General features: G+C 46.7%; 1 protein-coding gene across 1 annotated transcript; it reads left to right on the top strand.

The window, feature by feature from the left end:
• The first annotated feature begins 11294 nt into the window (after positions 1–11294).
• Positions 11295–12250, top strand: LOC135389550 (uncharacterized). The gene is made up of 2 exons (XM_064619587.1): positions 11295–11492; positions 11603–12250. Exons 1-2 carry the CDS (start codon positions 11295–11297, stop codon positions 12248–12250), a joined length of 846 nt encoding a protein of 281 aa, XP_064475657.1.
• Positions 12251–24313: the final 12063 nt, after the last annotated feature.

Genomic DNA, 24313 nt, shown 5'->3' with positions numbered 1-24313 from the left:
CTACGTGGCCCATGTGACAGGGCGTGACTGCCAATCAAAACAAGTTCAAAAGCAACTGAAAATTTGTCTTTTGATCTTTGGGCGTGACGTCAAAATGACGTTGCTGAAGTTATTCCAGGCTCAACAATGGCCAAGGCCGAATTGTGTTAATATGGATAGAGGCAGCGATTGGGAGCTCTACGTGGCTCACTTGACGGAACTTGACTGTCAATCAAACGAAGTTCAAAGGGACTGAAAATGTGTCTTTTGGACTTTAGCGTGACTCAAAATGACGTTGCTGAACTTATTTCAGGCTGATAAAACTTCAACACCGGATCGTAGCGAACATCGAAGTTCATCAAAGAAGATAGCGTTGGTTTTTCTGCATTGTGTTTGTTTTTCCGCCGCCGGCGTGCTTATTGTGACCATAGGGACGCCTTCTAAATGCCTGACCATGGGCGTACCGAGAGGGGGTCAAGAGGGGCGGCCGTGGCCCCCTCCCCCCGTGGAACTCCAAGGTCGCTTGTGAAAATAGTGCGTTATTTAGTCATAGGTCGTAATGATTATCCTCAGTTATCATGATGGGAACCTCTGAACACCCACACACACTGTTAAAACAGAACTTCACCACATAGCACGCACCTAGCCAACCATAATTCCGAATTATATCATTCTGTGCCCTGATTTGTTCAAAACATGGGGGAGGCGCCTATCTGGGACAAGATAATCTGTCCCAGATAGGCGCCTCCTCCCATTTTCAACTAATCAATACACAGAATGATATCATTCGGAATGATGGTTGGCTATGAGCGTGCCATGCGGTGAAGTTCTGTTTTAACAGTGCAGTACGCAACGTCCGCCTCAAGAAAAAGATGTGGCAGGGGGTGGAGGTTTGCGCTCTTGCGCCCCCTTCCCCCTCCCCTGGAAAAAATCCTGGGAACGCCCATGTGCATGACCACGCTTTTCGGCAGCATAACAGGTTCTCAATTGTCACAGGGCACTGTGTGGTAGTTATGCGACCGTCTTCGCGCTACGCCGGAGGTTTGCGCAGTGTACGTTCCACGTCGCGGACGGTTACTGTGGAGCAACAGGTTCATTGTTCTCTTCGGTTCTTCGGAACGAGAAATTTTCAGGGGATTGTGGCCACAGATATATATATATATATATATTTTAATTCCGTGTTAGCGCCGCGAAGCGACTGTGGCTATGAGCGGCGTATAGATGTGGACAGATTGAGAGAGGACAGCAGGAAGGAGTGGGAGACAGGGGGGTTAGTATGCGTCCTGGGCCACAGATCGAAGCTTGTCTGTGTCGCACAGAACTATGAGCCGAGCGGTTCGAGTGGTTTCCGCAGCGATTGTAGCGGATCTCGGTGATGAATGGGGGAGCTTTCCACGGGATGCTGTTAGCAGAGCGACCAGCAAGGATTCCTTTACGCGAAGGGACTCACGCCTCGCTGGCACCGCAGCGGCAGTGGATGCAGCACTGATCGCAATCCTTAAGCCACTGGACACTTCTGGGGCCATCACCAAAGACGCCTACTGGTGCCGCGAGCAACACTACGCGAGGCTTCAATTTGTTCATCACGTCGAGCCCTCGGCTTCCGAGGACGACGGTGGCGCCCCCGGCCTAGCGGTGCCGGGGACACGGCAAGCGGAGCTGAGGGGACTCCGTGCGGAACCGGCTGAGAAAGCACCGGTTAATCTTCCGAAAATTACAAAGAATATACACTATTGTTTCATGATCGGTACACTCTGAAAACGGAGCTTCAGCTCATATAAGCAGTGAGCGTGTTATATAACACGCCATAACATACCAAACTGTCATACAGAATGATGTCTTTCGATTTCCTAATGGATTCAAACCGGGGGGGGGGGGCGTACGCCTTTTGTGACAACTTCAATAAGTCGTAATCTCCACTAAAAGGCGCACGCCCCGCTCTGTCCTCATATCAGAAACCATAGCCGTGTCATTCGCCGCTGCGATTGGGAAAGACCTTGCTGTACGGCAAAGCTTAGTTTTTACCAAATGTGTTACGCACTCTCAAAACAACTCCACCACATAGCACGCTCTACACCAATCATTGCGCCGAATGATGCAGATCCCTCTTTTGATTTGAGAAGAAAGCATGGTGTACACTTTTTTGCGACAATTAACATAACTGCATAAGTGTCACGAAAAGGCCCATTTTCATTTTTCAAAAAATCAAGGGAGCGAACGATGTCATTTGAGACGATAGTTGGCTAGCAGCCTGGTGTTATTCGGTGAACTCATGTCACAGTATGTCGCATAGGCATTCTTGCCTGCGACAGGGTCACCGGCAATGTTGGAGTCTGTCAACTGCTCATTTAATTGCATTTCGGCCACTTCGTCTCTCTGCGGCAACTGAAAGTCCGAGAATTGTCAACAGTTAGGATTTCCGAACACAGATTTACAAAACAGTGAATTAAGCAACATATGAGTAGACATCGTGCTTTCATGCATGCCCTTTGTGGAAGCCCGAGCACGGGGGCACGGTCCCGTCAACGGCACCGCGGCCGACAGCCGATAAAATTCGCTATTCGACGTCCGTTACAGATGCCAAGGAACGGCCTCGATCCGCCATTACCTTTGCCGTCGTTACGAATTTTCGCCGCTTATTATTATTAATATTATTTTTCGCTCTCCGGACTCTACCGCAGAGCTGCTGCCACTTCGCTTTGCTTTTCCGCGCTGACCCGGCAGCGTTCACGGCATTTACAAGCGGCTTCCATAGGACACGCTTCAGGTCCCTGGTGAACAGCAAAACGTGCTCAGAGCAAGGTCTTGCCAATGATTGGTGCTGCTCCATGTAGTTGAGCAGCACGTCCAACTGAGGGTCGAAAGCGCGCGGACCCAGGTCTTTCGAAGCTTCGCCGGAGTACAGACGAAGTACGGAGTGCTGACGTAGGCCCAACTTCAGTGACCGGGAAGGGGAAACATTTCTGTTGAACTTCGCGAAGTTCGAAGCTCCTCCTATCGCGACGTAATCTATTGAACTTAGTTCAGCGTTGATGAGTCTAGCACCCAAGGACAGAAAGAACCAGACGGGAAGGCCGCGTACTCACAACTAAAGGAATTTTTTTATTGTTAACACACTTAAATAGCAAAATTTCATGGCGTAGGCACATCATAAACACGTGAACACTAGAGATCATTATCGAGAAACATTATCTCAGCTTGTTTGAGATCGATGGATAATTCACAACTAAAGGAAATTTTTATTACTACCTCGTTTCTCTGCCTCATTGGGCAGATGAGAAAGGGTATTTGCACATCAGATATTACGCGCGAAGCCCGGCTATAGAGGAACAATTGCCCAACGCATAATCAAAATGTGATGAGTCAGCTCTGAAAACTTTTACCGAGCTTTTTCTTTTAGTATCTTCGATATACTGCACTGGTACGCACTGGTGCGCCCTGGAGCATCATGCCGTGTTCATTAAACCGCATAGGTGCGCACCCAACACACTCGATTAACGGGGTGCACCCGCTTGGTGCGCCGCGTAGTTGCACCGAGCCGCCACGCCGCCGCCGCCGCCGTCGGGCAATTTTTGCTCGCCGCCGGCGCCGGTTCGCTGATCGGCGCGCCGCTGTCGGTGAATGAAATTTTAATTTCTTCCTGCGAATTTTACAAGTCAACAGGGTGAAAACATGAGTTCCTAGGAATAATATTGCGACTGTCCCATAGACGGTCCAGTTATTATGACGAACTGGAGCTTCAGCTCTAAGCCGCAGTGAAACAGCAATGGTATTGGCACCGCCAGCAAAAGATGATAGCAACTTCGAGGAGTGCATTGGCAGCATTGGCAGACACGGAGTAAAGATTGGGAGATAGAAGAAAAACATACCAGTGTGAAGCCTCCCTCACAAATGCCAATAGCACGTTCGCGATTTCTCGTGACACTTTAGGCTATGAAAAGATGGCTAGGACTTTAGGCTAGGCTGGGTTTGGTTAGGTTAGGTTAGGTTACGTTAGCCAAACCAAATGTGAAGATGAACTCACACAGATTTCAATGGTGTCAGAAAAAAGAAAAGAAGAAGAAAAACTCCTTACATCAAGAGGCAACTTCATCACAGAATGAACATCGCGATCATCATTTTCGTACGAGAATGTTCCCACCATCTGAGTCCATCACGCGCTGCAGAGAGAAACCCGAATGGCCGATTTTAGGAATACATCGCATTCAACAAGGTGTTATAAGAAAATGCATTTTCTAATTTAGATAGCCTAATAAATAAAAGTACGGGTTTAGGAAGCACAGTTCGTGGACGCGAGCCCGAAATAACCAAGCAAAACGACTGTATCAAGATGATGCTATACCGGTTTGATTTTCATATTTCTGAATTGGTTCATACACGAATCAGGCGTGAACCTAAGGAGGAGGGGGTATGGCTTGGTCCCCCTAAATTTCTGTCGATAAATATCGCTTCAATTGCACTCTTAAAAATGAACTTTACCGCATAGCACGCTCCTAACCAACCATTATCTGAAATGATATGGTTATCTGCCCTGATTTGTTGAAAACGGGAGGCGTACGCCTTTTCTGTGACACTTATGCTGCTCATAATTGTCACAGAAAAGGCGTACGCCTCCCGTTTTTAACAAATCAGGGCAGATAACGATATCATTCGAGATAATGGTTGGCTAGGAGCGTGCTATGCGGTGAAGTTCATTTTTAAGAGTGTGGTTTTAGGTAGCGCATGTGTATAGCATGTTGTCAAAGGTCGGAGCTCTATATCCCGAGGAAAAATCCTGGATCCTCTAACGCACAGGATACACGTAAAGGACAAATAAAAACAAAGTATGGGTTTCACCGAGTGAAGTGAGCCATGAATCGCATGGCGGCGATAAGCATAGCCCCAGCGGTCAGTGGGGGTGCATGGGATTCCGTGTCATGAGGCTTTCTTTCTTTCTTTTAATGTTCACTCGCATGAAGCACACGATTTGTCGGATGTCCCTCATAACCTTCATCTTGACTATCAGCAGGGTAGACTTCTCTGAGGGGGCCGGGCCCTCTATATGAAAGTTTCGGGGGGGGGGGGGGGCGGGGTCTGAGGACTACAGCTCCCCACGGTTGGCGCCGGAGGTTACAGGATCGGTTATCTTTGTGGAAGTGATTTTTCCGCAGTTCGAAATGTTGTTGACGCAATCTAACATTTCGTGCCTCGATTATATACCCTGTTGTGTTTAGTGTCAATCGGAAGTCACTCACAGAGAAGAGGACGCAGCCAGTAAATATGTAATTTGGCTAAAGCGCTGAGTACTAAAAGTACTTTTATGCACATTCAGATTAACTGCGCCGCCATTGTGCGTCCGAGAAAGAGAGAAAAAAAAATCGCGCCATAACGGCCGACGCAGAACGGGGGACGCGTCTCGAAGATTCCAGTATATCGCGTTACATAAGGGTGGAATGAGTAAATGTTACTAACATAGCCTAATAAACTTGATATTTGAGAAATAGACATTTAGCGGACTATTCCAGTGTCTGAGTTTTAACAATAGCGGTAGTGGTTCTTCTTTTAGCTCATTTACAGTTTTGCTTTTTTTTTTCTTTCTCTCTGTTCACGTTAGGGCCTCTGTATAGCGATCAGAAACCGTAACAAAGCATTCCTGCGAATTCATATTAAAGCGTGCACGCTGGAAGCATTTATGTGGGACACGACCAGCATAAATACAAATATTGATATGAAAATGCGGCTTGGTGCCCTACGAAGTGCCTGAAATAAATTTGAGGACAGATGAGTGCACCGCACTGACTACCAAGTTTTTAACCTGTTATAGGGGCTGATTGACTCTTGTAATAGAGGCGGCGCATGTAGCACCAGCTTGAACGGCGGTTTGACGAAATAATGCAACTACAGCTTTTTCCGCCGTTATTAATCCTCTTGACGTACATTTTAATCCTTATACCATGACATTTAATCCTTTCGCCATCCGAATTAATCCTCATTTCAAATAATTTAATCAATTTCTCATGCAATTTAGCCCAAGTAACAATTCCCATGTCTACGGGTATTGCACATGCTGCTCATTAATAATGTGGGATTCTGCAACGTAATGGGATACTGTGGGACTATTAATCTGGATTACGGTATTGTGGGACTATTCCCATGTCTACGGGTATTGCACATGCTTTTCATTAATAATGCGGGTTTCTGTACCATAATGGGATACTGTGGGACTGTCAGCTTTATTATATTGGGGGACTATTCCCACGTTTACGGGTTTTACCCATGGTTTTCATTAAAAACGTGGGCTCTGCACTGTAATGGGATACTGCGGGATTGTCTATCTGTTTTTTTTTTATTTGGTCATACGTTAAAGACCCAAAGGGTACTACATAACGGAAGAGGGAACGGCACCACAGGTGCGCAAGTAAAGAAAGGGAAAGGGGTAAGCAGAACGTGACATGGATTGTAATGGTCAACACACAGAGATCATAAGAATATTAACTTGGTAACAGCGATGCAAGATAACGCTTGCGCTCTCGTTCTCTGTGGTACACTGAGTAAATTCGTCATACAAGATACACAAGGGCAACTAGCCATCAACAAATCGGCTTACTGCAGCTTAAAAATCCTGAGGGTCACGGAGATCAACAATGGAATGGTGAAGAGCATTCCAGGCCTTAGCCGTCCGAGGGCAAAATGAGTAGAGAAAGAAATCGTGGTTGCAGTGAGGCATCCCTACCTTGTAGAAATGATCCACCCTGGGAGAAATAAATGATGCTCTCAACAGTAGCTCAGCGTGTAACATGTGGTTATGAAAAATCTTATGAAATAGGCACAGACTGGAAACCATTCGACGCCTGCTGAGATTAATGATAGAAAGCTGAGTTTTCATGCTGGATATACTATTCTGGGAACTGAACTCGTTATAAATGAAGCGGACAGCTCGATTCTGTACTGTTTCGAGAGCATGCGCATATGTGACTTGGCATGGATCCCATATTGGAGAGGCGTACTCAAGCTTAGACCTTGTAAGAGTGGTATAAGCATGTTTTTTTTACTGACAGTGGGCTCAAGCGAAGATTGCGACGTATGAATCCTAGAGATCGGTTGGCGCTAGAAATGATATGAGATAAGTGTTCTGACCATGACAAATTACAAGACAGATGAAGGCCAAGGTACTTGTAAGAGGAAACACGTTCTATTTCATAACGACCCAGAAGATATGTAAACGCATGCCCTGAAGACACTGTGCGAGAGAAGGTCATGACCTTACGTTTGCTGATATTAATTGGCATCTGCCAGGTATTGCACCATTCAGATAAGTCAGACTGCAGAATCTGATACTCAAAGCTGTTACGAACTGAACAATAAACGACACAATCATCGGCGAAAAGTCGAACTCGAGAAGATAAACCAACTGGGAGGTCATTAATAAAGATTAAGAAAAGTAGGGGACCCATAACTGATCCCTGGGGTATTCCGGATGTAACGGTCGCTAGAGAAGATGAAACGCCATTGGCGGAGACAAATTGCTTTCGGTTCGCGAGAAAGTTGCGGATCCAGATAAGAACAGACGGATCGATATTAAGACGAGAAAGTTTCTGAAGAAGGCGATGATGTGGCACCCTGTCGAACGCTTTCGCGAAATCAAGGAATACCGCATCCACCTGCCCCCCAGTGTCAAGCATGGAAAGTATGTCATGGGTTAGACCTGCCAGTTGTGTCTCACACGAATATCCTCTACGGAAACCATGCTGAAAAGTGTAGAAAAACTCATTCGCCTCAAGAAAGCTTGTCATGTGCTTGACGCTAATATGCTCCAAAAATTTGCAAGGAAGGGAAGTAAGAGATATTGGCCTATAGTTAGATGGGTTGTGCTTGTCTCCGGATTTATACACTGGAGTGATCTTCCCCACAAGCCAGTCACTGGGGATATCACCAAGTATTTAGCTGATATGTACTTGGTATTTTTCGAAAGTTTTGAGTTTATGCCATCCATGCCACATGACGAAGATAGTTTACAGTTATCGATAAGTTTTACAATGCAGTTGTAATCGATATTAAATGCAGACATTCGTGGGAAGTCGTAGATAGGCGCAAGCGGCATACATGACATATCCTCGGTAGTGAACACCGATACGAAGTAATCATTTAAGATATCTGTATATTTGTCGCTATGCACTACCGACTTGGAAGAGTCAAGCAAATGTATTTCAGAGCTAACGTTTGGGTTAATCACCCTCCAGAAGCGTTTGGGGTTGCGTTGCAGCAATGAGGGTAAGGTTTGCTGGTAAAACCTAGTCTTAGCAGATGTTAAAGAGGATACAAAATCTTTTTCGGCATGGTGATATTTCTGCCATGCACTTGGGGACCTAGAACGTTTAGCCTTCCTAAACATACGCTTCTTCCTAGAATGGAGGCGCTTCAAGTTATTGTTAAACCATGGAGCTGTGGGACAGGAGGTGACGTTAAACGTCGGTATGTAGCAACTTTCGAGATAACCTAGCTTATTTCTAAATAGGTTCGACACTGTGGGACTATACCGATGTCTACAGGTATTACCCATGCTTTTTATTAAAAACGCGGGGTTTTGCACTGTAATGGGATACTGTGGGACTGTCGATCTGGATTGCGATGTTGTGAGGCTATTCCCATGGTTTTACCCATGGTTTTTATTTAAAACGCGGATTTCTACACCATAATGGGATACTGTGGGACTGTCAATCTGGATTACGGTATTGTGGGACTATTCACATGTCTACGGGTTCTACCCATGGTTTTCATTAAAAACGCGGGTTTCTGCACTTTAATGAGATACTGTGGGACTGTCAGCCTTGATTACGATATTGTGGAACTATTCCCACGTTTACGGGTTTTACCCATCGTTTTCATTAAAAACGTGGGCTCTGCACTGTAATGGGATACTGTGGGACTGTCTATCTGCATTACGATATTGTGGGGCTATTTCCATGTCTACGGGTATTACCCATGCTTTTCATTCAAAATGCGGGTTTCTGTACTCTAATGGAATACAGTGGGTCTGTCTATCTGGATTACGATATTGTGGGACTATACCGATGTCTGCGGGTATTACCCATGGTTTGAGCTCCTTCAAGTTGATCACTGCATGACATGTGTAGCATCAAACACTAAGAACCGTAAAATTTTCGAAGATATATCTGTGGTGTCTCCACCTGTATCTCAGAGCGGAAGAAACTATGTCCGATCTCCTGTAACTCTGTTCCCAATACAAGACTTCCTCGCCTTCTACTTTATTCACGTGCCCCCCATGATGTGGCTACATCATCTTCATCTCACTACACCACATCATCCCCCTTGTAAACCAAACTGTTCTGTAACGGAATTAAACCCAAATAAACCCAACAAAAATCCCACACAAAATTCTAGTTCTTTCATGTAGCCTCGTAGCGAACCGGTGGTCGCCGATTCCTTGTACTGCGTCGAAGTGCAGGCAATGGTGAAGTCACTGGTGTAGATGTAAAGTCCAAGGGACGAGGCAGGGGCTCGGCTGGAGATTCCACGGAAAACCAAGGGTTCCTTGTGCGACTCCTGGCGCTGGATGCTGCCACAGGTGCAAATTTAGATGAATGCCAAACCTTCCAGTCCTCCAAAAGAATGGACAAAGGGCCTCGTCTAGCGATGATTTTCAGAGGAGGGCTGAATCGGAAAGTACCTTTCCGTTGGCGACGCGGATGACGGACACGCACATAGTCGCCTACAGCGTAATTTCTTGCATGTAACCCACGACGATTGTCTGTGTACACTTTCTGTTTCGACTGCCTCATCTTGACGTGTTCTTCAAGTACTGCACTCTGCGGTGTTGAGCTGTGGAGATGAGTTTGGTTATAACCCGCGATGTGTAGGCGTGTTCGCAAATTTCTTCCATGAAGTAGAACTGCTGGTGGCACCCCCGTGGTAGCATGCGGTGTTGCTCCGTATGCTGTGAGGCACTCCAGAACCGCAGCAGAAATAGGCTTGCTCTCCAATGCGGATAGTTGAATGATGTTCCTCAAGACACCATTAAATCTTTCGAGCAACCCGTTTGCTTGAGGGTAGTACAGTGATACGTTGGAATGCCGAATGCCACGCTGGTGGAGAAAATCCTTGAATTCTGTTGCAACAAATTGAGGACCATTGTCAGTAACGATTTCGTCCGGAAAGCCTTCTCTGCTTAATACCTGTTTAAGAAAGTTAGTAATCGCGGATGTTGTAACTGATGAAGCGAAAGCAATCTCAGGCCATTTGCTGTGGCAATCTACCAGTGTGATGGCGTACTTGCAATGAGCTGGTAAATGGTCAAAAGGTCGATAGCAGGTTTTGACCACAGCGCAGTTGGGAACGGGACTGGGTGCAGTGGTGGCACACTTGTTTTCGAAGATTTGTCAGCAGACTGACAAACGTTGCAAGAGCCGACGAGTTGTTCCACTCGTTTATCCATGCCAGGCCACCAGTACTGCTCTCGGAGTCTTTGTTTTGTGCGCGGACAATCCCAGGATGAGCCTCATGAGCGAGCTCCAGGAAACGGCTTGTCAACGCCATGGGCACAATCACACGATCACCTCGTAACAAAAGTTCGTTCATGACTGAAAGTTCTCCACGACATCGATAAAACGGAAGAATGTCTTCGGAGCGTGATCCTGAAGATGACCATGAGTCATTCTTCACGTGCTGCATTACCTCTTGCAATATGGGGTCGCTGCGTGTGGCGCTTTGCATCTCTTGCTTATTTACTGCAGTCACTATGCAAATTACTTCTTCCTCCGAAGTATCTTGCGCTGGCAAGGGAAGTCTTGAAAGAGCACCGGCGACACAATTCTCGGCGCCTTTTTTGTATTGTCCGGTGAAGTTGTGAAGTTTTGTGTGTACGGTGAAAAACAAACGTGCAGACCACCTCGAAATGCGCAGAGGACGATGCCCTGAACCTTGCGAACAAAGCAGTGTAGCCAAGGCCTTATGATCGGTGCACAGTGTAAATGGTCGACCCCACAGGTATATATACAGTATTCACATGCCCAAAGGCATGCTAGCGCTTCGCGTTCACCCACGGAGTATTTTCGTTCTTGTTCCGACAGTGTTCGTGAACCAAATGCAACGGTTCGGAGCTGTGAGCTATCGTGCTGCTGAAGACCTGCACCCAACCCGTACGAGGAGGCATCAGTTGTAACGGTCACTGGAAGAGTAGGATTGAACATGGTGAGATTCGGGCAGGTCACCAAAAGCTTCTTAACTTGATTGAAGCATTGGTCAGCAGCAGCAGCAGTCCAAGCAAAAGGCTGCTTTCCGCGTAGCAGCTCACGCATCGGCTCTACCACTTCGGCATAATGGGGTATGAACTCTCTCGACATACTCTCACACCCATCGGAAAGTTTGACCTACCCGACATCCGCTTCGATCATGTTCACCTCAATATCGTCGGCTCCCTACCTCTATCGCCCGGGTACCGTTACCTACTCACTGCTGTGGACAGGTACACCAGGTGGCCCGAAGCTACGCCCATGACGGACATGTCAGCCGAAACGGTGGCTTCGATCTTCCTATCATCCTGGGTGTCCCGTTTCGGCGTTTCGTCCCAGATCACCACTGACAGAGGGCGTCAGTTTGAGAGCAGTCTTTTCACGCCTTCACAAAGCTGCTCGGCACCACCAGGCTTCGCACCACGTCATACCATCCTGCATCAAACGGCCTCGTCGAGCGCCTTCACCGTCACCTGAAGACCGCGCTCATTGCTCACGAGGACCGTGACAATTGGGTAGACCACTTACCTCAGATGCGCCTGGGCATCCGTGCCGCCCTGAAGCCCGACCTAGGCTGCAGCTCCGCCGAACTAGTTTACGGGTCTACTCTTCGGCTCCCTGCAGATTTCTTCGTCCCTCCACAACACCCGCCCACCCCCGCGGAGTACCTCCAACGCCTTCAACGTTTCTTTGCCTCCCTTCGGCCGGATCCCACCCGCACAGACTCCTCCCGCAAGGCCCACGTCCCGCAGGAGCTCGCAACAGCGACGCACGTTTTCCTCCGCACAGACGCCGTCCGTCGGGCGCTCACGCCTCCGAATTCAGGGCCACACACCATCCTCAGCAGGGGCGAAAAGACATTCCGCATATCGAACCGCGGAAAACCTGAAACTGTCTCCGCTGACAGAATCAAGCCGGCCTTCGTGGAAAGCCCTGCCATTGCGGCCTGCTCAGCTCCAGAAGACGTCTCCGCCGCCCCACCACGGGCACCTACCCCCACGTCGCCATCCCCCACACTCTTAAAAATGAACTCCACCGCATAGCACGCTCTTAGCTAACCATCATCTCGAATGATATCGTGATCTGCCCTGATTTGTTGAAAACGGGAGGCGTACGCCTTTTTGTGACACTTATGCTGTTCATAATTGTCACAAAAAAAGGCGTACGCCTCCTGTTTTCAACGAATCAGATCAGATAACGATATCATTCGAGATGACGATTGGCTAGGAGCGTGCTATGAGGTGAAGTTCATTTTTAAGAGTGCACGTTCGCTCCCCCTGCCCCCTCTCCTAAGCGAAGGAAACGAAGTTTGCCACCGCTACGTGCCGCGCGACATGCGCTTCCCTGGCATTCGGCGCAGATCAGTTCAGTTTCCTGGCAGCCACTGATCGCGCTGCCCCAATAAACTGTGGCTCTCTACTTTGTTGCCTCCTGCCCTTCTTCACCACACTCCCACAGACTCCTGCTTCTAGCCGGACCCGTGGGCGTCGTCTGATGGAAGTCAGGGCTCGATACCGTTATTTTTGGGGGTTCGGTTCAAGTTCCGGTTCAAAGTTATCGGTTCGGTTCAGGTTCGGGTTCAGCGCAACCAAAATGACAGTTTGAACCGGTATTAATCGGTTCGAACCGGTTTATGTGTGCTGTGCTAATCAGTGTACCACATGTGAGAGCATGGGCGTACCGAGAGGGGGGCAAGGGGGGGGGGTGCTGTGGCCCCCATGGAACTCCAAGGTCGCCTCTGAAAATAGTGCGCATTTAGTCATAGGTCGTAATGATTATTCTCGGATGTCATGATAGGAATCTCCGAACACCCACACCGTGCGCAACGTCCGCCTTCGGAAAAAAGACGTGGTAGGGGGTGGGGTTAGCACTCTTGCCCGCCCCCCCCCCTTGGAAAAAATCCAGGGAACACCCCTGGGTGAGAGCTAATATCAGGTTCCCGCGATGGCTTGCTCCTCGTTCCTTCCTGTTACTCCCTCGCCTCTACACTCCATACCAAGAACCATGCAGTTCACAGCAGATCATCCTTTACTGCACAGTAAACTTTTTTACACTTTTTTGCTGTAAATGGCTTGTCCCATGGCGCACACCTTTTTGGTGTTGCCTTTACACTCAAATGATGGGTGTTTTCTAATGCACCCTTTAGTTAAGTGTATTCCTAATAAAACACTGTTATAATGGGTGTTTAAAAACAAAAAGACCCTTAAAATGGGACTATTCTATTGAAAACACCTTTTATGATGGAATTATTTGCTAGCAAATATTTCCTCGCAAATAGTGTAATAGGAGCTTCCGCGGCAGCATACCGACACCACTGGCCGAGACATACAGTTCGACGTTCTTGCTTCTATGGCAAGCAGCACCGCGAACGTGGTAGACTTCCATCCGTGGCTCCATCGTAGAACCTAAACCGGAGTGCAATGCGTCGCAGGCACGCCTCGTTAGCTTGTTAACACTGTGTGATCAACGTGAGTGCAGAGGCATAAAGAGACCTGGGGCACCCTCAGTAGCCTATATTGGCGTGTCGGATGTATCATATACTGAAATAAAATTTCTTGGGGCAGGTTCGTTACATGTGGTGGGGCGGGAAACGTTTGTAACGGTGGCGGGAATGTGTTTTTGCAATTAACACCCACGCTTGCAACGAGTCAAAGTTATAAGCTAAATTTCTAACATCCCTCCCTGTCAAATACTGTGTTTTTAACTCAGGTTATCGTCTATAATGTGATTAATTACTGAGCGGATCTGTGAAACCAGCATAATTTTTCTCTCACGAAATAAAACACCACTTTTAACACCAAACTCCAAATTCAAATGAGTGTAAAAAAGGTCCATTCGACGGAAAACACCTGTTTCAACACCTCACTTTACACCCTTAATGATCCACATTGGATAAGACGTGGTGTATGTCGATATTACACCTTTAGTAATGCACTTTTTGCACTCTTTGTGGAATAGAAAAGGGTGGTTCTATAAGAATACACCTTGCTTGAGCAAATAAAGGTGTAAAATGATTTACTGTGTGCACCGAAAAGTGCTGGGAAATGGCGCACAGCATATCATTGAACTCCATTGCGAAAGGCTATCGCCAGCTTCTAAAGAGAAAAGAGAAGAAAGCGATCACGTGGTAGATAGGAGTATCTCAGAGTCGCATGCGCAGGCCCGCACGCTGCTCCCCGTTGAAAAGAGGGCGAGAGGCCGCTCCTGTATTTCCTTCCTCCATGTTCTGGAACACACGCAAACCTCTTCCTGTGGGCGCTAGACGTCTGCGTTGCTTGTCGATGTCCCTGTGAATTATTAAAATTTACGTCACCTTCACACTGCGACGCTGAATGGAAGGAAGAAGCCGAGGCAACAATGCAAAGTGTAGCTGTCGTATAGCACATCTTTTTTTGCAGCTCGAGTCAAAAAAAATGTACAGGAATGTCGTGAACCTCTTGGAGGTGAGGCCGTAGGAGGTGCATGGACTCATCACTTCTTAGTTTATCAATTTGTCCGCTCTATGAATCCGGCAAGATTCCGAGCGATGCAGGGAGCTGCTGTGCGGTAATCGAGTGGGAAGGTATAGGCGTTTATACCATCTGGCGAACCGGTTACCGCATCATATTTTTTCGGTTCATTTCCGGTTCGTTCAAGGGCAGAGAAAAAATGTTTACGATTCGGTTTAGGTTCGGTTCAGCAAAAAATAACGTTTTTTTTTTTTTTGCGGTTTTCGGTTCCGGTTTCGACCCCTGATGGAAGTAGGTACGTTTCTCGCGCGCATTGCAATTCCGTTTAGTTATACTCCCGCATTGCGTCGAAATCTGACGGACACTATACACTGCCGGCCAACCGTGTTTGTGGATATTTCATTGTCTACAGCGAAGCAGATGACTGTCCGTGAAACTTATGCAAACAGTGGCTGGGCAAGGCTCTAGGCAAGGCAATAGCCACAGAGGGACAGGCTCCTCTGCTCTTGGAGACTGACAATTGCGTATCTGCACTCTTCGATCTGGAGCATGGTTCGCGATGAAGTTTTAATACGACTTAATGACTGTTTCCTGTTGGGGGAGAGAGGTCAGCAGTGTATGTGTTGGTCATGGTGTTTCCTTTTTTTCTTTTTTGCATGACAAAATTATGCTGAATTATGTAGTGCGACTCAATGGGACCCCTGTATTTTGTGTACGCTCCTAGGTGATCTGGAGCAAGAGTTCCGCGTAATTCGTTTTGTGTACGTTTTGCATTTACTGTTTGGAATTTCTTACTACCTGCCATTCTACCTTCAATAAATCCGAGTTGCACCAATTTGTTGTGTTCTTTCAATATATAGTTCTGGAGAGATTGGTATACAGTATTGAAGCACATCAAATGTGTGGGATTTAGGGTTCGTCCCTTCAAGCAGAAGCTATGTAGGAAGGGATGTCCAAGTGGACGGCGTTAAGTCTCAAAACTAAAGGTAAACTGGCACTTTCGCCGCACGCTCTGAAAAGGCGGCCATCTCTTCGGTTTTTCAATACCCTATGAGACAAGTTAAGGCTTGTGTTATGTTCGTATATTCCAGCCTCAAAAGAATTACATTCCGCCTTAGAAAATGTGCTCGATATGGTGATTTGTGTTTGTGCTAAGGTGTGGTGCGTTGCACGTGCGAGACGAGGACATTAGAAGCACGCACTTTTTGGAGAAACGAAACAGAAGCGAATATGATACCTGAGATAACAGTTCACCACTTCGCATCGGCCCACACGCCGTCGGGGTGGTTCGACGAGTGAGTGAGGTGTTTGTAAATAGCGTTCGTCCTTTTGTGTTTCTGTACATAACGCTTGTTAAAATGTAGCTGAAAAGCAAATTGAAAGCGAAAACTAAAAACAAAAACTTAAAGGAGCTAGGAAAGCACTTTAATCACTAGCATTTTTTTTAACCAAGTGGTTAATAAGCATATTAAAATGCACCATGCGAAGTAATACTATCAACAGGTGCATTAATATCCCAGAATTCGATTTTGAAAATCGCGACCGTGCGCAACGGTGGCAATACCCGGAACGAGCCGTTGAGCCGCTTACGTCATTTTGACGTGAGAAAGGTGGAGCCCCTGATTGGTTTCGAAGAACGTCGTCTGCTATTTTTCACTCGGAACCCCGCTGCAACGGTGGAAGACGTTTCTTTTGCTTTTCTTTGGTTTATCAGATACAGTAAACGAAGACTGGTCTACAGACACTGTTCAAGGTTAGACCGTGAGATTGTAGAGGCCTCCTCATTGAACTCCCCGAGTGAAGTCAACCAAAAATCGGTCAACCTCTCCCCGCTTGACCTTACTTTCCCTAAAGCGACCTTCCGGAGTAGGTGGATTATGAAAATAAACTTCAGGTGCCAGTTGAACGCTGTTCTGTCCGTGTCTGTGTTTTGTATGCTGTTCGTTATCGTGGTGACTGTTCCTTGTTGTGTTGTTGGTGGCAATACGTATAAACACAGTGCGGCACTAAGCGCTGCTTCACTTCACGCCTCGAAATGATCGCTGCATGGCTATGACCACTAATTCCGTCCGCTATGTCATTATATCAATATACGCTATATCACTAATTCGCTATGATCACTAGTGCCCGTCACTTTGACTAGCAACTTTGTTAGCCATTCAGTTAATTCCTTATTCAGCTGGAGGAGTGTTCTTGCCCATACGTTGCCAGATACAATACAGTGAAATCTATCGCAATATGCCGTCGCCGGCACATCGTGGCATCAGGAGTTGAACATTCATTGCCTGAGTTACACACCAACATAGCCAAGCAGTGTCATAAGACCACCACAATTTATGGTCAACTTACCAGCCATCGAGCTAAACGAGAATTGGCCGATGCAGACTACAAATGTGGACGACGCAGACACGCAAGTTTGAGTTCATCCGTGCTCGGCGCCATTTGTTTTGTCACCATATAGTGTATCAGTTTTATCCACCATATAGTGACCGACAACGCCGGTTAAGTTTGCGTCCGACGACATATCAGCGTGCACTGAAACAACACGTGACTAGCGTAAATTTTAGCTGACTATAAAATGCACATGTTGCGCGCGGAAAACTGCCAACGGCAAACTGTGACTAACCCGAGGAGGGAGGGAGGAGGAGTGTCGTTGGGAGGAACCCGAGAGGTCTGCCTGCCTGATTTGGCGGCATGTTTCTCGGGAAGGGAAAGGTGGTGGAGAGGAGGAGAGGAAAGGGTGAAGTGGAAGACCGAGCGGAATCCGCTCAGGGGGAGGATAGCTGCGTCCATGGGCCGACTTCAGGGGAACTGTGCCGGCATACGCCTATTACACATCTGAGGGAAACCCAGGAAAAACCCCAGACGGCACAGCCGGCCCGCGGATTCGAACCGCGGACCTCCCAGTCTCCAAGCGCACGCGTTACCGCTGCGCCACCGGAGCTGGTGCATAATATTGCAAGCATACAACTAACCAACCAACATGCCGCCCTGCTAAGCCAAATGGCTTCTAAATGTGTCTTTCGTTCGCTAAGGCGACTTGAACACATATAAAAAATTCCTGAATTTGAGTGGTTAAATAGTGATGTTATGTTCTTAATCGCGGCATAACATCTTACGAAGCAGCATTTCCCCTTTTCCTTGTTTCCAGAACATGAATTTCGAGAACGGGGGTTTCACGACCATGAATATCGAGGTCCTCCCTTATTCATCCCTTGACAAAGACAAAGCAGGGTGAAAGAAAACGGAAAGAAAGAAAATAAAACCAGTCAGCACTGACCCGGAGAGAAGCGCGGTCGCCGCTTTCGCACCACTTTTATTACGTCACCAATGACGTTTTTTTCTTTCTCCTCCTCGTTTGACCCGGCGGAGCGAGTCGAGTGGGAACACGCGCGGCGATGTTCAAGTGTCTTTTTTTCTACGAAAAACATCGCGCACAGAAAAATTTTTCGTGTTAATCATCAAGTTAAGTTACCTGCTTCCACAACGCGTTCGGAACGGAAAATGTTTGAGATGGCTTTCAGAGCTCCTTTAAAAAAGCCATGCCCAAGAATTCGGGGCAAAACGTAAAGCAGGCTTCGCCTGATCATCTCCCCATGCAGCCCATGTATCAAGATCATAAAAGCGCGTGCGACACATTTCGCTGACAGCGCTCTGCATTCGTTCGCTAGTAGAACGTTCCCTGTGCCACGGCGAAGCTTTTAATGGAATCTCTTTGGTTGAATATTGAGATCTTTATGGTTCCATTTGGGTTCCAAATTTTCAACATGTAAAGAAGGCTTCATATGCTGCAGTGAACCGTTGGGGTGAAGCCCACAAGCATCATCTGCGCCATTCCAAACACCTCATTCGTGAAGAATGTGACACTTCTACGAGCAATCGAAATTTTGTGTAGTATTTGTGAAATAATCTACAAAGTGGAAAAGCTTGCAAAATGAAAGTGTATTCAATTAACTGACAATTGTCTTAGTGGAGACATGGTCTCGTAGAATGTGCCTAGGGTACCTACAACGTAACAATGTACGAGCAAAACCCTTCAATTAGCATGAAGGATCAAGCAATTTTGCATTACAGTACATCTATACGTATAGTGAACGTGGTCGCGGCTGTGCAATGGTGATTGATAAGGTCGCAGATAGCGTTGCCTGCAAATCGTCGCTGCCTAATTAAAATCTTTGCAACACTGGAATATAAATAGTGTCGGACTCTTTCGCCTAAATGCGTTTCCCGATTGCGGAGGGGGGAGGGAAATGGGGTGCTGCTTCCTAATCTGAAATTCCAGGTGAGGTTGGGTGCTATTCCTACAATCGTGTGTTGTCGACTTCTTTTTTTTTTTTCTGCCCAGGAAATAGCCCGTAGTTTAAAAAGGCACATATTGGTCAAACATGCATTTCTCGCGAATTATTGTAACAAAATGCCGCACATTGTAATGCTATATGTGTTTCACATACTTTATTGTTGTACTCAAATATTATTTTCACCAGACGTGTGCACAGGTCACTACTAAGTAGTGTACCTGATACGTAATACAAAGTCATACGTGATTAGAATTCGTGCAGAAATAGGATTTAACCCGTATTGGTCCGAAAATTATTCGTGAGGGAATAATCAGGCGGAATCGGGTTTAACCGTTTAACCCGAAAAAGTCATACCCGAAAATATAATCAATGAAACCTCGGATATTATGTTTATTGAAATACAAAATCGTCGTGAATGAGCAGAGGATAATTTCGTTGTCCTTAACTTGCGTTACCACTGATGCACTTAACATAGAAGGCAGAGATGTAGTTGATCAACATTCGAACCCACAGCATTGCTTTCTTGTGATCAGAATATTTTACTAGGGATTCTGCTGCTTTGCAAGTGCTATCCACAGTTTTTAGAAGAATGCGGGCGTACACTCCACTGAACGTAACACACACAACACCAGATTCCAAACAAAAACATTTAATATTGTTGAGCACGAGCTCCCAGGAAATCATTGCATTGTTAATTGTTTCGTGTACTAAAATAAAAATAAAAATTAGCGTGTATGTTCGATGGGGAACGCGAAATTACCGCCTTGTTGTATCTACGATAGGAACTGCCCGAGTGCAGATTATTTCTCCTGCAAACCCCATGTAAACATGAAGATATCACACCATCCTAAACTTATAGCTTATCGACGCCAGACAAGTTCGCAGATGAGAAACTAACCTTATCTCTTGCCAACAACACCTTCACGTTCTACACCTACACATTCTACTTATTTAACATGTTTATTCTAATTTATTTAACATGTATTTCATCGACTACAGGAAACACATAAACTCTCCTGTCTGAGTTCTTGCCATAGAAATAATAAACAATCAAAAGCAAAACCATGTTACTCCAAACTTGTAATGTTGGGGCTTTATGCTGTGGTTCATGCGCGCTCCGGATCAGGCTAATCAGGCGCTTTGCGGACTCCGGAGGCTCCAATTTTAAAAATGAACAAACAAACGTGGTTGGTGGATTCGGAAGATTCGATTGGCAGTTTTGGGGACTGGGATTCGGATGAGGCCAATGATGCTTTCACAGACTCCTGAGGCGCCAGTTTTAAAAAGAAACAAACGAACGTGGTTGGTGGATTAGAAAGATTCGATTCGCGGTTTCGGGCACAGGGATTCGGATTCGTGAATGTCGAATCCCTGCTAGGATTCGAAGATTGGGTTAGCCCATCCAGAGTACAAAGCTATAATTCAAGACAGTCTTAATCAACACAAAACATGCCAGCCTAGACGAACCACGAAGACGAAAACTGTGTACACTCTTAAAAATGAACTTCACCACATAGCACGCTCCTAGCCACCCATCATCTCGAATGACAACGTTCTCGCCCCTGATTTGTGGAAAACGGGAGGAGGAGCCTATTTTGTGCCATTATGCATGGCACAAAATAGGCTCCTCCTCCCGTTTTCAACAAATCTAGGGCGAGAACGTTGTCATTCGGGGTGATGGTTGGCTAGGAGCGTGCTATGTGGTGAAGTTCATTTTTAAGAGTGTAGGAACAGTGAGCCTGTGTATGATGGATCATAGTAATATTCCACACACTGAAATCCAGTGCACACTATACGATGTATTCGCCTGTCTGCCTTCAAGCTTTTCAGCCCCAGCAGGTAGGCAGGCAATATTGATGCCAAAAGGGCCTTACGGGTAACACCTCTTGAAAGTGCCTACTTTACTGTTGTCTTTACTGTTTACAAACAAGAGGCGCCATCTGCACATGCGCGGGGTTGGTGTGGGCAAAACAAACTGAACGCAGCCGTGCGATGCTTTCCGCAAGTGCGGCATCGGCTGTCTTACACTGCTACACCGCTCTCGACTGTCTCATTCCACAATACCCGAAATAATTTACAGCTCTGAAGGAATGAGAAGCGTTGCTACAAGACGAAGTTGTTTATGAACGGTATACAACATGACAATCCCTTTGCGCTGCATATCGAGTGGACAGCCCAGCCACAAAACACGCCACCGATCACAATTGCATTGTAGTTTATCTAATATATTCGCGGAGCCAGTTCGCTGCTGATACTCTGCAAGCGTACAAGTCACTAGAAGCCATAGGTCGGCGCAATCATGATCGCAATGTCTTATCAAAGCCTGATGATCGCGATCATGAGTGCGATCACGAAGTACTGGCAAGGCTGCCGCGATCATGATCGCGCCGACCTATGCTGGAAGCACACAGTTACTTCACATAAGGCGAGCTTTGTGCGGTGCGTTTGTGAAAACAGCGCTGATTTGCTACCGTGCACCTATTCATGTGAGCGTCGCGCTTATTTGTACACAACTATCGTGAGGGAATCTCACAAAGGCGATGTCAGGTAATCTTTCCGTTGAACCCAGCAAAACGATTCAAACATACCCAGGCAAAAATCTGGAGTGGGACCACTTCAAAGTGGTTTATTGGACAGGTCCCACTTTGAGTGTGGGACCACTTAGTGACTGGGACCAGTTGAAAGTGGAACCAGCTTCACAATGGTCCCACTTGAAGTGGAACCAGTGGAATTGATCCCGTGGTCCCCTCTGCTAAGTGGTCCGGGATCCGGCCACTTTGCAGCTGGGACCACTGAATGCATGACCGAAAATAATGCGTAGAAATGCACATATTGCTCAACTAATTACCTTTTATTCTGCGAAAAGCATACACTGAGCAGAAAGAAATAATCAATACATCTCTACATGTACATACCACGTAGTATAAGTCTGATCACTCACTGTGTCTAGACAAAGCATATGCCTGACTGTGCGATGCACTCACGGACCACTGGGAGCTTTCGTTCGTTGGCCACCTCACATCTTGTATTTTCTTAGAGAAGATGACACGACACTCCTGTTTTCCATGCAGGTCGCGACATACACCGCATTCTTCTTCACCGTACGTTCAGAATCATCTTATCCTGTTTCTCTTCAAGTTCCTCCAAAGTTTCTAAACTGAAACATCTAATTAATAGTAATCAAAGCATTACGGTCATCACTCATACCTGCAAACATTCGCGACGTGCAGTCCGATTGGCGTTTCACAGTGCGTTCTTGCCTCTACGCCGTTTACGTCTTCTTGGCGTCAAAACTCTTCCGGGAAATCGACAATGTGTTGCACAGGAACCATTGTCATCGCATTGTCTTACAAAGCGCACTGAAACACACGTAAATACTGCACAGGAGATACACCATCCTTGCGACGGCTACTGAAGCAAAACCAACTTGCTGCGACGCGTACAACGTACAAGTTTCAACCAGGCTCCAACAGCTCCCCATAGAGCCCATAGTTTGAGATAATTCACACAACACTGGGCACACGACCAATGAGAGTGCAACGTTGTAGAAATTATGCAATGCCAGTCGGCCAATCAGGAGCCTTAACTTTGGCTGACCTTTCGACCGGTTCTGGCTACCATCGACTTCTACCGGATTTCAGGCCTACCGCCGTTACCCGATATTCAAAATAACTGAAGCTTCTTTTGGCTAAAAGAAATATTTATTTGACACAAAGCACTGGTTCAAAGATCTGATACATGGGTGCACTATGAATACAAAGTCCACTACGTTGCTGACGCACTGTAACTAAGTTCGAACTTGAAGCAAAACCAACACAGCTCTCGAAATCCGACGGGGCCCGCGCTTGTCTTCACTCTCCAACCGCTCCTACTCACGAAGCATTCCAGTTCCAGAGTTGATAGACTGTTCGTGGGATAATAGTCGTGCCCAGGAACAGCACTACACACGTTGAATCACATTGACGCTTGAATAAACCAGCGAACACTTCTACAAACTGTTCTGCCGATTGACATCACTGAAACACGGAACACAAGAGGACGCCTTGCCGCCGATTTTATGATGAGCATCTTCTTTCGTTGTTTGCAAAGCGGAAAAGGCGCTTGTGTGGCACGTAATCGTAATCCTGTCTTTGTTGTCAGGCCTCAAAATCCGACGGCGCCCGAACGCGTTCTTCACGCTCCAACCGCACCAGCCCACGAAGCATTCCAGTTCCGTAGTTGATAGACTACGTGGGATAACAGTCGTGTCCAGGAACAGCACAACACGCGTAGAATCACGAACTGTTCTGCCGATTGACATCACCGAAACACGGAACACAAGAAGACTGACGCCGTGCCGACTGATGTGAGCTATTTCGAAACTATGCTGAAACTGCTGAAACGGCCGCCGGGACGCTGCACACACATGCGCGCGTACAAAATGCGATTTCAAAACGTTGTCGACCAATCGGAGCGCGCGCACAGTCTGGGCCAATGAGCTTGCAACGTTGTAGATTGGCACAGTGGTACATACTCTACAGCCGCATCCTCGGTTACCTGAGGAGGACTGTTTCAACTTTCAACTGCCACATGCCACTCTCGTCCTCTCCTCTCTCTCTCGGCTCTCGCCGTTTGAAGTTTGAATTGCCGTGGCGTCTTCACTTCAAATTGCATCAGCCTCTGCAATTACCTTTTCTTTTTGTTGTTGTTGTCTTTCTTCTAGTATTTAGCTTATTTTTTGTTGTTGTTGAGTGGTATTTTTCGACATTTCTCTGGTACTTAATATGTTATGATATTCACCTCAGATGAGAATGTGCACGAATTGGAGTTACAGGGATACAGCATATATTTGATCGCAGACGCGCGCACCTGGATAAACAGCAATAAAAAGAGCATACCTGTGCTAAAATAGATCAGAGTAATAGATCAAACAAAACATGGCAAGTGTGGACAAGATGAAATCTCAAAGGGGGAAGCTGCCCAACTTGGAGTCTCAGCGACTATTCTGGGAAGAAAATGGTACCTGTGAGGCTCCAGCTGGAACTTCTGGAACCATCTGATACCAGAGTGGTACCACTGATGTCACCAAAGTGGAACCAGCCACCTCACTTGGGAATCCAGCTGGGACAATCTACATTCAACTGGAACCAGTCCGGGACCATCAAACATCCAACTGGAACCAGTCCAGATTCAACTGGAACCATTCTGGGACCAGTCCAGATTTTCGCCTGGGTACAGAGAAGACTCACAATCAAACGATTTCTTCGTTCTGTATTGCGCGGAAACTAATTAAAAGTGATTTCGCCACCCTTTCCCTATTGAGTTGTGTACCCGAAGGATACACGACTTTGCGGCATGCCCACTTTGCATGAAAACGATC

This window comes from Ornithodoros turicata, chromosome 3 (genome assembly GCF_037126465.1).
Source record: "Ornithodoros turicata isolate Travis chromosome 3, ASM3712646v1, whole genome shotgun sequence".
Classification (NCBI taxonomy): Eukaryota; Metazoa; Arthropoda; class Arachnida; order Ixodida; family Argasidae; genus Ornithodoros; species Ornithodoros turicata.
Note: the sequence above shows the minus strand (reverse complement) of the source record. Positions and strands in the feature narration are given on the sequence as shown.